We start from the raw sequence: 14,421 nt of genomic DNA, 5'->3' as shown, positions 1-14,421 counted from the left end.
TGGCCGAACCACTTCACAGGGTTCTTGTGAGAATGAAAGGCAGGGTTGAATCACGTCTGCCATCTTAAGCTCCTTGGTGGAAGGGAAGGGAAATAAAATTTCATAGAAGCCTAGTTTTAACATGAAACTCTGTTGGGGTGGTGTTTGAAGCGAACTTGTTAGGTATGGCCACCATCGCTCAATGGCAGAGCATTGACCTTGCTTGGAGAAGGTCCCAGATTCAGTGCCTGGAATCTCTAGGTTGGGCTGGGAGAGATTCCCTGAGCTTAGATCACCTGCCCACTTCACCCCCTCCTTCTTCCCTGCTGTCAGTCAGCAGTTAATTCAGATAATGAATTGCTTCTGTCGTTTGACTAAATATATTCTTTCTTTCTTTCTTACCGCTCAGAGGAATAATGGGGACTTTGTTTAACAAATGACTGTTTTCCTCTTGCAGCTCAAGCAATTTGTTCAACTTTTTCATTTGTGTACACTTGTCAGGCTCGGGGTTTGAAAGCAGATCTGTTACCTAAGTAAATGATTCCTTTTCTTTCTCGTGACACTTAGGTTACGCTGAAATGCAACGCGCGCTGGACCACCGACGAGCAGCTTCTTGCTGTACAAGGTACAGTGCCAGAAACCCATTTCTGTGCGTTGGGAGGGTGGCTCTCAGTCCCCGGGGTAGTCAACGTGGAGCCCTCCAGATGTGCTGGAGACTCCCAACTCCCATCAGCCCAAGCAACCAGGATCAAAGATCAGGGAGGATGGGAGTTGTAGTTTGCCATATATAGTGGGCACCCCGTTTCTTCGTGATGGGGAACTTCCACATTGATAACAAAGAATTTATCCTGTAGTGGTGCAACTTCTCCAGCATTTAGGTGAGGTTTTGGGTGTATCATTGCCAGCTTCCGAGGTGTTAGGTACCATCTATAAATTAGTTTCAAGGTGAATTCCCTTCTTTGGGCTGAGATGAGCTTAAAGGGTGGTTTAAACCAGTGGGTGGGGGTTATTTCGTAACCTATATCATGCTCCCATTGGACTTTGATTGCAATGAGGGATTTTTGTAGGGTCTTGGACTAGTATTTTGTAAATAGAAGTGTCTCACGTCGAATGCAACCGACCTCTAGAAAGGACTCTATGCATTGAAAACAGAGCCGTTGCATGTACCCTTATTAACTAAAACCTTTGTTAATAAAAACATTTTTTAAAAGAAAAAGAAAATCAGAGAGAATTTATCCACTTTCCTGCTTAATATTATCAAGAGGCTCCTGGTGTCATCACTGCATGTCTTTAGGCTCTAGGCAAAAACATTCCTCTTTATCCAGGCCTTTGGCCATTAGGTAACCTGTGGCCTTTTAATGGTGTTGGGGACTGACAGTTATCATGATTATTTTTATTATTATGCTATCTATTACTGTGCTTTTATGTTCTTCTTATGATGCCCTGTAAAATGTTTAATGTTGTACACTGGGATTTTTTGATAAAGGGCTGTATATAAATAACAATAGCAATAACAATAACAACAACAACAACAACAACAACAACAACAACAACAATAACGATAATAATAATAATAATAATAATAATAATAATAATAATACTTACTGTAAACCATCACGGTAGTTTGGTGGGTGTCTGGTTTGCAATCTACGGTTGAGGTTGCTCTGTGATAGCTCAGCTCTGGCTCCACCCAGATAGCGATGCCCAATGCAGTTTCGCAAGTCACAGGTGGAGTTTGCTAGCAAAAAAAGAGGCCTATACATTTGTAGCACTATTCCTTATGAACATTCACTCAAAGGACTTTTAGCTTGGAGCTAAATGACACATTAAACCTAGGTTACGGGCTCAACAACAGAATGTCCAGGCACGTTTTTTTTAATAGCTGAAAAAGAAAAAGCTGAAAAGGAATGAACTGCAGCTGAAGTATTATGCTAATTTTTCACATGGTCTAGTCCTTCTCCTGCCCACCCCCCTAATATTCTTAAGAGGGTCTCTTCTCCAGTTTTCAGAGAGTAGCTGGAAGTGGGGAGGCAGAAAAAGGTCCTCCTTTCCTTCCACTATGCAGCTTTAATTTGAAATCTTAGGCGCGGTACTGCGCCGAGAGCTCAGAAACTGCTTGGGTTGATGAAATTCCCTATCGCAGAATGCGCCTAGAACAATGGGAGTTTCGAACACTGGATGAAATGTTGGGGCCAAGCACACCTCTAAGGGGAAGGCATTTCTCAAGCAGAACATCCCTGCAGAAAAGGCACTTTCTTGGACCACAGCGTAACACGCCTCCCACAACAGTGGTGAACAGAGAGGACAAGTATTGGTTGTGGTGCTTTGGGTCTGTTTACTTCTGTTTTCAGTAAAGTTTGACTGATATTTTACAGGTTCTTATTAGTTAGCATAGAAAAGTGAAACAAAAAGGGATTGGAGATAAAACAAAAAGCACACAGCTTGCATAGATCCGCTTTTCTTTGTGCAGTTTATATATATATATAAAAAATATAGAGTGCATGCAGTCCTGGTTGCATTTCTTAAATCTTTTTTCTGACTTTTAAAGTTTTGTGGGCTGTTGCCTAACAATGGTGACGAATTTTATTTGTTCCATTCATACCTAGTAGCACCTGTCATGCGTTTGATGCAATGCAGCTCTAAGTATTGTCGGGCCAGGAACAATTTCAAAATTTTATTTTGTATTTATCGTTTCGTTTATATGCCCACCCTTCATTAAGAAATCTCAAAGCTGTTCACAAATTGTCATATAGATACATGAACGCAGAATAAACAATGAAACACACTGAAAAAGAAACGACCTGCAAACCATGGTGCAAATTTCGAATGGCTTCACATAAAAAACCTATAGTCAGAAAAGATCTGAAGACCCAGAAAATGTATATCAAAAGGGCTCAAAACCCTGGGTGAAAAGTTGCACCTTAAGTTGTTTGCGGAATTGAAAGCTCAAAGATGCAGAGAGTTCCATAAGGAGAGTCCTGCTTGACCTTATGATATTGCCAGTGTTTGCTATGAAATATTTATGAAATCTGTTTTAAACAGAGTGTGCTGCTCTTGAGAAGGCCACCGTTCCTTGAGCATAGCCCCCTGGCGTGACCATGGGCAGGATCCTCTTCAAAGAGTTAATAAAATCAGAGTTGTAGAGTTGGCAGGGGAACTCTGAGGATCATTTAGTCCATCCCCCTCCAATTCAGGAATCCCAGCACACAGTCCCCCCACCCACCCACCATACTGGACTTGGGTGATCTTGGGCCAGTGGAGAGGATGAAATGGGGGTGAATGCATACTGCTCTCAGCACTTTAGAGGATGATGGGAAGGATAGAAACGTAATGTAACGTAGGACACAGTGTCCCAACAATACAAATTCAAGCATCACATGTCAATAATAATAATAATAATAATAATAATAATAATTTATTATTTCTACCCCGCCCATTTGGCTGGGTTTCTCCAGCCACCCTGGGCGGCTTCCAACAAAGATTAAAAATACATTAAAATGTCACACGTTAAAAACTTCCCTGAACAGGGCTGCCTTCAGACGTCTTCTAAATGTCAGGTAGTTGTTTATCTCTTTGACATCTGATGGGAGGGCGTTCCACAGGGCGGGCGCCACTACCAAGAAGGCCCTCTGCCTGGTTCCCTGTAGCAATAATAATAATTCATTAAAACTTTAAAGGCTTCCATTATTGCGCTGATACTAACCTTAGCACCTCTTCTCCTTTTCTCTAGCCATCAGGAAATACGGTCGAGATTTTCAGGCAATCTCTGATGTGATTGGAAACAAGTCTGTGGTGCAGGTGAAGAACTTTTTTGTAAATTACCGGCGGCGTTTTAACATAGACGAAGTCCTACAGGAGTGGGAAGCAGAGCATGGCAAAGAAGAGACGAACGGAACTAGTACGCAGAAACCCATAAAGTCGCCAGATAATACCATTAAAGTTTCTGAAGAAGAAGATGAGGTAGGAGGGATATAACTTGAGTTCAATCTTGATTTAGTTCCCAAGAACTTGACAATCAGTTCCTTGGCAGAACCGGCTCCTTTTCGGATGGTGTTTTGCTAACATTATTACTTAGCGGTGTCATTTGGAAGCTGGCCAGTCATATATTATCAGCTAACTGCCTGTGGTTTTGACATGTTTGGAGAACGTCAAATATTCACTGGAGCCAAGGATAGCCTTGAGGCCAGCAGAACGAAGCAAAAGTTTGCTCTGCGGCAACTTTTTAACACAGGATGCACAGAGCATGGCAAAAGAAAAAAGATCGTTCTGGGTTCGTCTTGTAATCTTATTTATTTATATTTTATTTTGTAGACTTTAATGTTACCTTTTGTCAATCACGGAGCTGGTAGAATTAAAGCCCGCTTTCCAACCGCTGTTCCGCAAATTGGGTTGCATTTGGGGGGGGGGGGGAATGAAAGTACAAGTTAAATTATCTTGGCAACAATAAAACTTTATAACAGGGACAGATTAAAATAGAAAGTTGGCAGCCTCCAAAGATTGTATGTGGCTAACCTGGGGGGCGTCTAGCATGTACATGGAAGATCGTTGTCTTTCTCAGGTCTGATTTAAACACACTGTCCACCAAGAACTTTCTTTGTGACTCCGCGTCAAAATTTTGTTGAATTTTCTGTAAAATCTATGACAAGAAAGTGGCTGGTGGAGGGCCTTGGGGGGTAATGCGCCTCCCCACATGTGAGGAGGATATTTATACCCTGCCCTTCTGACTGGATTGCCCGAGCAACTCCTCCTCCTCCTCCTCCTCCCCCCCTTCTTCTTCTTCTTCTTCTTCTTCTTCTTCTTCTTCTTCTTCTTCTTCTTCTTCTTCTTCGCAGCTTACAGATAAAAAGAAGAATCGCTAAAAACATAGAAGAAACAATCATTAAGGCACAATTGAACATTAATAGAATTAAAACTATACACACACATAGAATCTGTTTAAAACATGCAAATAAAAAAACAGCGCAGCACCAACCCTTTAGTTAAAAGAAGTCGGTTCCCCAAAGCTTGGTTGTTGCTATTGACAAAAACAGTGAAAATCAATTCGTTTATTCTTGACATTGTTCAAATGATGGCGGCTTGTGAGAGTGAGGTGCCTTCCTCAGTGGGGAGATACCTTTGTTTTTGGGCAATGTGCTTTGCGTTGGGCTTCCCTGAGGACCCCTTTGGGAGTTCCTACTGCAGCCTGCTTTGTGATAGAAGCAGGGAGAACCAAGACTCATTCACCTGCCATGGTGGCAGCTGCACGAGCATACGATTTACTTCCAAGCAAAATTCAAGTTCTGGTTTTGACCTTCCAAGACCTTTGGTGGCCTAGGACCCACATGTCTCAGAGGGTGCATGTCTCCATATGACTCCCCTCCTAGTAGGGGGGAGCCTCACTCATGCGTTTCCTCCATGGAATGTTGATTTCCTGGGAAAGTGCACCCAAACACTTTCGTTTCTCTGATCTGTCAGGCCCAATTTCTAAAGCTTCCCTTTCTAACGAGTTCGGATGGTGCTCGACTTTTTCATGTCGTTTCTCTCCCCCTACCCTGTTTCATTGCTTTGTGAGCTTGATGTGCGTGCGGCTTTTATATTTGTTTTGACTCTATTATGGAATATCTCGAGTGTTGTGCATGAGACATAATAGACATTTATAAATCTAGGGCCCAGGGGGTTTTGAGGTTGACATTCCTGCCTCATCTCCCTCCCTTCTTATGTTCTGCTGAAAGCCGTGCCATTGACAAGAGTGGCAATGCAGCTTGACGTTTCAGCTTTCTGTTTGTTTATGAATATTGACTGAGAAACCCGTGAATGATGTCTCGGAGCAGACGGGAACTGCCAGCTCCTTGCTCTCAATTCAGCCATCTGTGGGTTTCCCCCCCTCCCCTCATTTTGGTGCCTGCTACCTTTGATTCCTTGGGGACAGGATACGAGGCTTGGAAGTCTGACCTCTGTGTGAGTCGTCCGATTTTAATGTTGTGTCTCCCTTCTCTTTCCTCCTCCAGGCAACTTCTGTTTTGGATGTCAGATATACATCCGCATCATGAGAAACTCAGGTAGCCTAGAACAATGTTGATGTTTTGACTACTGTTGGTTATCCATGATATCAGGTATTAGCAAAGCCTCAAGACAGCCATCATATCTCCGTGGACAAGCAGCTATTACCAAAAAGAGAGAGAGAGAGAGAGAAGAAGAAGAAGAGAACAAATCACAAACCAAGGCAAAAACACTTCTGCTCCTGTGCTACATTTGCCTTAATTTTCTCCTCATTCCTCCATACTGCCTCCATTTGCTCTTCTGCAGTTCCTGGGACAAGCTCTCTGCCCTTCAACAGCACCCAACTTCAAAGCATTAGCTTCTCCTTGAGCCATCTACGCGCCGGCATGCAAAAAACCTCTTACCAGCCAGCTCTCCTCCCCCTCCTGCTCCTCCCCACGCTCAGAGGTTGACCCCTAAAACCAGGGACCTTTCTAAAACTTGCTCCCTAGTAGTATGTATTTCTGTACGGCCTTGTGTGGTTTCAGCTTACTTTATGGTGTAATCATTATTCTTACAGTGACATTTTAAAATCTTTTTCTTTTTCTTTAAAAAAAATTATATACATACATATATATATATATGAATGAACTCTCCATCAAAAACATGTGTTGAGCATGTGCTAGGTTGGCCCGGTGGCTTCTCTGAAGTCAGGGAACATGGCAAGTAGGTAGGATTTCAGGGCTGCAAGCGGTAGACCACCCGCCTCCTAGCACATGCAGAAGCTGTATTCTGCTCCTTTTTATTTTTAAAGAAAACTCCGTTCTTAGTTGTGATTTCTATTATCGTCATTATTATTGTCGTAATGGACCTTCTTACTTAGTGCAAAAGGGAATGTGCAGCCTATAACCTGCTTTGGAACAATCTGTAGGTCGATCGATGTATATGCACCCAAACACCCGAGTTCTTTCATTATAACCTCCCAGCGAATGCTGACACAGCTGAGTTCCTTTGACCGTCTTAAGGGGTTAGGGCAAAAGCAGCAGCCTTTGCCATTCGCTCCGGGGTTCTTCTGCATCTGTTTGATACTTCTGTCGTCTTAAGGAAGGGACTTGGCATCCCACCAAAGTGAACAGAGGCTGCACAGTCTCTGCGCTTGGCAAATGGCTTGCTTGGCCATGACATTGCGATGCAAATTAGGATAGAGAGCTTCAGTCCTTTAAAATGTGTGTTTGAACAAGGGGACACACACACACACACACACACACACACCCTGTCCCCTTTCTCCCACCCCAAGAGCTCCTTCAAGCTGCTGTCGCTTAGTTCCTTCCAACACGCGGAGCCCAGCTGTGTGGCAAAGGCCGTTGTGGCAAGTTCCACTTCCTAGGAGCTGGGATGGAGCTGGCTTGAGGAAGAGAGGTTGGAGGTTCCTCCTCCTTAGACTTCTGAACTCGGCAGTATGGAGGCGGCGTGGGTACCAAAGGAGCCCTTCAGCTGAAAGATGTAGGACGTAGCGTTCTCAAATATTTTCATTAGCTGTAATAACGATGCAAAATTAAATAATTTTAATCAGGGATGTCCAGGGGTTAATTTATGTGCGCGTGTTTTTAGTTGACTTCATTGCCACAGTACCCTTAACGTAGAAATCAATTTCAAATAAAGTTGCAACCTCAATATGCACGGCTTTTTGAGACGCTGAGGGCGAAGGGGGGGGGGGATTAATTTGCAATTTAATAAACCTACCGCTCGTTGGACGGAAAAACAGCTATCTTTAATAATTTTCTCTTACTATGCCCTTTTTTACGGCAGCAGCTGCAAATGTACATGTGCACCCTTCGCTGGTAGTCACGCTGAATTTAAAATTTGCCTCTGCCTTCTGAAGTTGACACACACAAACCCTGCCTACGAACTAACCTGCCGATCAAAGCTTGCTGTCCTAAGACACGTTCTGTTTGGTACACCAAACGCCACTGCAAATATATGGGGGAACAGGTCTTCTAGTAATAACCCTTTTTCCTGAGGTAATGTAAACGCCTTATTTTTGGAAGGGTCTGTCCCTTCTGTTTTGATAATTAAAAATATATGCAGTTAAAGCACAAGAGGTGGCTTATTCCTTACAACATGCATTAGCCAGTGTAGGCATTTTAACCATTGTGGTGTACTTAGGTGGCTCTGAAGCTTTTTAAAAATATAATAATAATATAACAGTAATAATAACTGGGGACTTCTACTATGCATGAGAAGGCAGAACTGCACTTTATCATAATTTTCAGTGGCTGAAACCACAAGGGAATTGCAATCGGCTGGTAGACAAATTTCATTGAAAATAATAGCCCAACCAGCTGCCCATTTTGCCCTGATTGCAGGGATGAAGGACCTTGTGGTCCTTCAGATGGTGTTGGACCTTCGCTCCCATCATGCCTGACCTTGCTGGCTAGGGCTGATGGGAACTGTAGTCCTGCCAAATGTGGCAAGCAACAGGTTCCCCGGTCCCTAGCATAGCGTATCCTGAACAGCCAAGATCAAGACTAATTCTAGCCACTTGGAAGCACCTTTTAAACAAGACTTGCTTCATAGCAGCTGCCTGATGGTGAAATGTTGGAGAAGTCGAGATATATAATGTTGCTTGTTTTCTTATCCAGGGTTCAAAACAAGAGGAGAATACATAGATAACACCAAAAATCATGAAGAAACAATAAAGCTTTTTGAAAAACAACGCCAGCTAGTCTACTGAGGAACAGGGAAATTGAAAAACACTAGTGCGCAAATGACAAAATCTTGGCCTCCTTCCTTTACTCCTAAGTGACACCTCCTTGTGCCTGAGCTATCTCATCTAGATTACGATCTCTGGGAACCATTTCTTCCCCTTCTTTAAATCCTCACCTATCCATATTGAATTGAGTCTGTTCCCTGCCAGGCAAGCTTGTAGAAAGTAGCTGCTTCCAAGAGACGTGGTGAAGAATAATTGGTGTGTTTTAACAGTGTTCTACATTGAAAAGGTTATGGGTTTGGATTTCCACCTAGTAATTTATTTATTTTTAAAAACAACAACCCTGGCCTGTCCTTTTCTAAAAATCAAGCCACAGCACTAGGCAGTGTGCAATTTTATATTTTTAAAGAAAATCTATGTAAATGTTTTATATTAAATTAGCAAAGGATATAATAGCCAGGTTGGTTTGAATGGGCTGCCTCAAATCCATACTGTCGGAGAGCTGAAAGGTATGATCATGTGATGTATATGTTGCTGGACATTTGAGATTGCTGGTTGGGAGAGATTTGAAAACTCTTCCACGTAGAGAACTTTCATGCCAGAGAGTGAGGCCAGAACATGTTAAGATTGTGTCTCTAGGGAGCATTTATGTCGAGTAACCTCTCCTCTACAGCTGAAGTGGTACAGTCTTGACAGTGGACCTGCTGATCATGTGGTTTAACTCAGAGTACAAGCCTGTTTCACTGTTCCCTTCAGCAAGCCTACCAAACATTATCAGAAAAAGATCGGGTTTTGGCTTGATCCCTATCCCAGGAAGAGAAATCATGTCTTTGCCTCTTCATGATTACCTTATTGTAAATCTGAATACAATAAAACATGACACTGAATTCCCCTCCCCACCATTAATTGAATATCACCTGCAACTGTTCCAGTATGAAACGGGGGAAATATTATTAACTTTCGGTTGTTTTCTTTGTTTCATAGTCTTGTCTCCTATATGGAAAAGCTTAACCTTTCAGTTCAATCATTCACGTTCCGAGGCACCACGTTCTGATTTAGAAAGGTCCACAAAGATTGCTACATATTACATGTAATATTTGCTTAAATTTTGTTTCCTTAAACTATCAGTGTGGATGTTATAATTATATATATTTTGTGGAAGATGGGAAGTTTTCGTTTCCTTCTAAGTATAAGTTATTGTGCAACGACGGCTTCGCTGTGACAAAAAGTGGTACTTTTTTATTAAAAAAAAAGACTTTTAGTTTTAGAAATCTTTACAAATGTACACATGCGCCATAATTTTACGTTTGTTCTATTTAATTTTTAAGTATAGTTGTGTAACATGCCAGTACATTTTTCTCCCCATTTCTTCCCACCCTGCTCTGCTTATCCATCAGGAGGCCTTGTTTATTTGAATATTGTATCCTAACTGGTCTGAAACATGGCGATCGAACTCTTTAATCTAGAGCCAAGGGAAGACGAGATATTTGCAAGAGACGTTGTACATTGAACTTAACACAGCTTAGGGAAATGTTGTACAATCATATGCTCAGCAGCAGCTACAACTGGCAAAGCAGCCATAAGGGTTGCCCTCGTACATATTTCAGGGATTTATTTTGTTTTGTGTTGTTGTTTTTTTGCAGATTCCCCCTTTGAAACGCATCTGTGTGTTGAGGAGGGAGGGAATTGCAGCCCTTGGCCCCAATCCCTAACCTTAATGCAGCTCCTCCCCCACCCCTGTTTTCCAGGGGTTGGCAGAATGTGTGCAAAAGGGCTTATGCTCATGCCCAGATCTGTGGAGTCTTCAGTGTGAGTAGGGACGTTGCACAGCCAGGCTCTTTGATCGTGCGGATAGAAGCCGTCTGTGTATAGACGCCCTTTTCATACATTCTGCTGAAGACAGATTGAGGGGCAAGATGACTGGCCATTTTAACTGCTCTTCCACTCCATGTAGTCAGCATATGCATGGAGGGAAGGTGGAGCAGAAGGTCAGGCTCTGCCTTCTAGTCTACTAGTCGGCGCCTTGTCTGGCAACCTGCCTTGCAATACCGCCCAGGAAGTCAGGGGTCTCCTCCACGCAGCTCCCAGAAAGGTCAGGTAGGACCAGAGAACCGATGGCACCCATCCTCGATCCTGGAGGTGATAATTTTGCCCTCCTGTTCCACAGCCCCAAGTGGCCCACTGCAAAGATGGAATTCCAAACAGAATGATCTCTGTTCCAATGCCAGACAACACCGTGTTCAAACGTTCTGATAGACGAGTCGCTGAGTCCCATGCATGGTGTTTGCAGTGGCCTCCTGGCAGGGATTGATGTATGGGGTTGCTGTTTTTCTCAGAAGCTTAATCCCATGTGAAGTAGTTTGTCATGTGGCATTGGTAGGCCAGGGAACGGATGCCATTTGAGAAGAATAAAAGGGAAAAAATATAAGGCTCGCTTGAGTTCCAGAAATGACATTGGCTGTTGCGTGCATCTTGAAGTTGGGTAAAAATGGTAGCAAGTATTTTACAACTTTTTTGAGGGAAAGAGGAGGGATCTATCCTCAAATCGCCATCCTAGCCAGCAGTTTTGTTACTGTTTACGGCCCGGCTAAAATATGTCCGTTGTCATTTAACTCTTCGCTTTCGTTTAGATTCTCTCACACACTGCATGTTGTATACCAGATATGATCCAAGCATTGGTTTGAAATAACCTGATTTCCTTGCAGTATAGACGGGTGTAAAAGGCTTTACTAATTTTGGAAGTTTCCGTTTTAAAATGGCAAAGTTTAATCCTCCTGGGACATTTTAAAAACTTGAACAAGGTAAAAACAAAATCAGTGTCCCTGTTTTTATGAGTTTCAATTAGCTGTAGTCTGTGTTTTTAGCTTGTCAAAACCGAGCCATCTTGTGCAGTGCCCTAGAACAGTGTTCCCCCAGTGTTGGGCCTCCAGCTGTTTTTGGACTACAACTCCCATCATCCCTCGCTAGCAAGACCAGTGGTCAAGGATGATGGGAGTTGTAGTCCAAAAACAGCTGGAGGCCCAAGGTTGGGGAACACTGCCCTAGAATACCCTGAGCCCCCTTCGGCTACTCCCCGAAAAAAATGCTGCTTTTTTTGTGTGTGTCTCTGGGCACATCCCACTTGCAATGATGATGATGCATAGCCTCCATTCGTTTCAGTGGTGCTTGAGCTGGAATCCTTTCCTTGCAAGCATCCCTGAAACAGAAGCAGCACCTGTTGGATAGCTGCCTCTGTGGGCAGCAAAGCACAATTAGCAGCGAAAGCGACAGTTCTGAAGAGAGAAGGTCAGTATATGTCTGGGCATGTTGTATATTAATGAGTGTTTACATTCATATTCTCCTCAAATTTAAATTTATACTGGAGTGTATAGTTATTCCATTATGTAGATTTTATCAATTTTGTTAAATTCTCATAGACCGCTTACAAGGTTGATCCCCTCCCCTCCCCCCCGGACTTTCTGATGATTAAGGTTAAGTTTGCAAATATAATAAAATTCTGTATTAGCCTTTGAAGTGATACAATTATGCATCAGGGGTAGGGTTTTTTTTAAAAGTATGTATTGATAATGCTGTTGTAAGTAATATTATTCATCTCTCTCTCTCTTTTGTTGCCTGTTTCTTTCCCTCCCTGCGCATTATTTAGTACACTTAACTGTGATGAATGGTCATAGAATTATAAAACTGCTTAGCCACTGAAAATAATAGTTTTCCCTCCCCTACCCCTTGAATTATCATTTTACTGTAAGAGGAATTATGGCGGGGAGGGGAACTTGTGATTCTTTTCTGAAACTCTGCACAGTTCATTTTTCTATTATTTCCAATGTTTGCTGACATGAAATTAAAAAAAAAACAAAAAACAAAACTCAAGCCATTGATGTGATGTACTGTGTGCTTAAAAGCCTCATCATTCCAAAATGGATAGGACTTGGAGAATTGATTGCTTGTCCAGCGTGATTGGCGCCTCACTCTGTGAGAGACACAGGCCTGTTGCAGGTATCAGCAGCCAACAGTTGAGGTGACCGAGATTATTATGGCCTGTCCTTAAGAGCCAAACCAAAAGAAGCAGACCTCTTCTTTCCTAATAAGTCCCTTCTTGTAATCAATATGCAACTTCTATTTCTCCCATACTTCGGCTGTGTACACAGTACCTGCTTACAGTGCAGCTAAGCCGTTCTTCTTACTTTGGATTGAGGCTGCTTTTCATAAGGAGAGACAGGATAGATCCAGATTCTGGCTCACGGGGATTTGTAAAGGCAGCTCCTGCCAGACAAACACAATGTGTTCTCGGGGAACAGTGTTGTGAGTGTTTGCAGAGCGAGTCTGCCGTTTCCATTGATTCCCATGTGGAAAATTCTATTGCGTTCCCGACTACAGGATTTGGACTCTAAGATAACGAATAAAACACCAGGACCACGCTTTAAAACCTTGCAAAAGGGAAACAAGGAAGGGAAAATATACTCTCTTATATGCCCAATCTCTCCTCCTCCCTCCCTGTGGGCTGCCTCAGACCCACAAAACAAAAAAGCAAGGTGGCTTATTTGTTTACAGTACTACACGCAGGTCCAGCAGTTTGGATATCTGTGGTATGTCTAGTGAGGTTGGGGTACAAATTCCTTGTATTTGGATAGGTGAATTTTTTGTATAGCGAGCGTTTGGATAGCAGGACCTGTGTGCACAGCACTTCCCAAACCAGTGACAGAAGTGTGTACCCAGCCTTGATCTTCTCTTTCCTCAGGCCACATAAGAAAGAGCTGTGGGTCCAGGGAGAAGTGAGGAAACTCACGACAATGAATGCACACACTAATCGCTCCTGACAGAACCATCATTGGCCTGAGAGAACTCTTGGGCTAAGTGAGGCTGCCAGCACCTCTTCTTTTCAAGACGTAGCAGAACATAATCCTGTTTCAATGTCTTCCTTCAAAACAAAACAAAACCCCCAAATAGGCTTTAAATGTCATTAAAGGCTTTATTCCCATTCACCTCTTCATATGTGTAAGACATTTCACTTCAATAATACACACCATGTCCTCCTAAACTGCTATCACTATTCCAGACGGCAACACACTTCTGCATTACTTAAAACAAGGATGTTCTATCAATTGTCAGAATATTCCAAGCAAGCTCTTGATTCTCTGGTGAGTGTTTTGGATAATCAGGAAAGATCACTCTTGGGCTGAAGAGTAATGCTGTATCCAATAATCCTTTAAAAAAAATCTCTATTATTTATCCAATAAATTTTAGCAAGGCTACAGTTCCACCGTAATCCCTCAGATTATGCTGTCAATATACATTAGGGCAGTCGCACAGTTCATTCAGTCTCGCAGGGGCTCATTATGGTTGTAACATATAGACTATTATTTCTTATTTTAGGTCAACACGTACGGAAGATGCATCCTACAGAAATGACAGTTTTGCCACTGGGAAGTGATTTTCCTTCCTTGCCGTTTATAGAGATCCAGTCTTGTACCCCGCAGGCTGCAAACTCACACTTTTAATTCACAAATTTAGCATTGCGTCTGCAAACATAGAAGCATTTGATTTAAACCATTGAAACGTCCCATTTTCAGACCATTTAAGAAATTAGGGTATCAGGTTATGGGCTACTATAGGCTGACTGGCAGTTCTGGAAGTTGCCCAGAAATTGTGATGACCAGACTCTTGATTCCTACCACTGAGGTCCCCAGCCCTTTTGTTGATGTCTTGTTCTGGGTTCATGGGGAAAAGTGGAAAGGCTGACTGGTGGCTGCAGCACCTAAGGGAGCTCCTCACAAAAG

At 42.7% G+C, this 14,421-nt stretch overlaps 1 protein-coding gene and 1 long non-coding RNA gene across 3 annotated transcripts in view; both read left to right on the top strand.

Annotated features, from left to right (window-relative positions):
• RCOR1 (REST corepressor 1) overlaps positions 1 to 7,116 on the top strand; it is a 144,763-nt gene extending 137,647 nt beyond the window's left edge. For both annotated transcript variants that reach the window (XM_028705407.2, XM_028705326.2), the window contains exons 10-12: positions 547 to 604; positions 3,710 to 3,939; positions 5,967 to 7,116. In XM_028705407.2, the coding sequence (XP_028561240.2) occupies positions 547 to 604; positions 3,710 to 3,939; positions 5,967 to 6,008 (330 nt within the window). In that variant the 3' untranslated portion in view covers positions 6,009 to 7,116. The remainder of the gene's footprint in view (positions 1 to 546; positions 605 to 3,709; positions 3,940 to 5,966) is intronic.
• A 77-nt stretch (positions 7,117 to 7,193) lies between these two features.
• LOC144326880 (uncharacterized) lies at positions 7,194 to 12,514 on the top strand. The gene is made up of 2 exons (XR_013391762.1): positions 7,194 to 11,540; positions 11,666 to 12,514. It is a non-coding gene; the product is annotated as an uncharacterized LOC144326880 (long non-coding RNA).
• Positions 12,515 to 14,421: the final 1,907 nt, after the last annotated feature.

This window comes from Podarcis muralis, chromosome 1 (genome assembly GCF_964188315.1).
Source record: "Podarcis muralis chromosome 1, rPodMur119.hap1.1, whole genome shotgun sequence".
In the NCBI taxonomy this organism is placed as follows: Eukaryota; Metazoa; Chordata; class Lepidosauria; order Squamata; family Lacertidae; genus Podarcis; species Podarcis muralis.
This window is presented reverse-complemented; position numbering and strand designations above follow the sequence as displayed.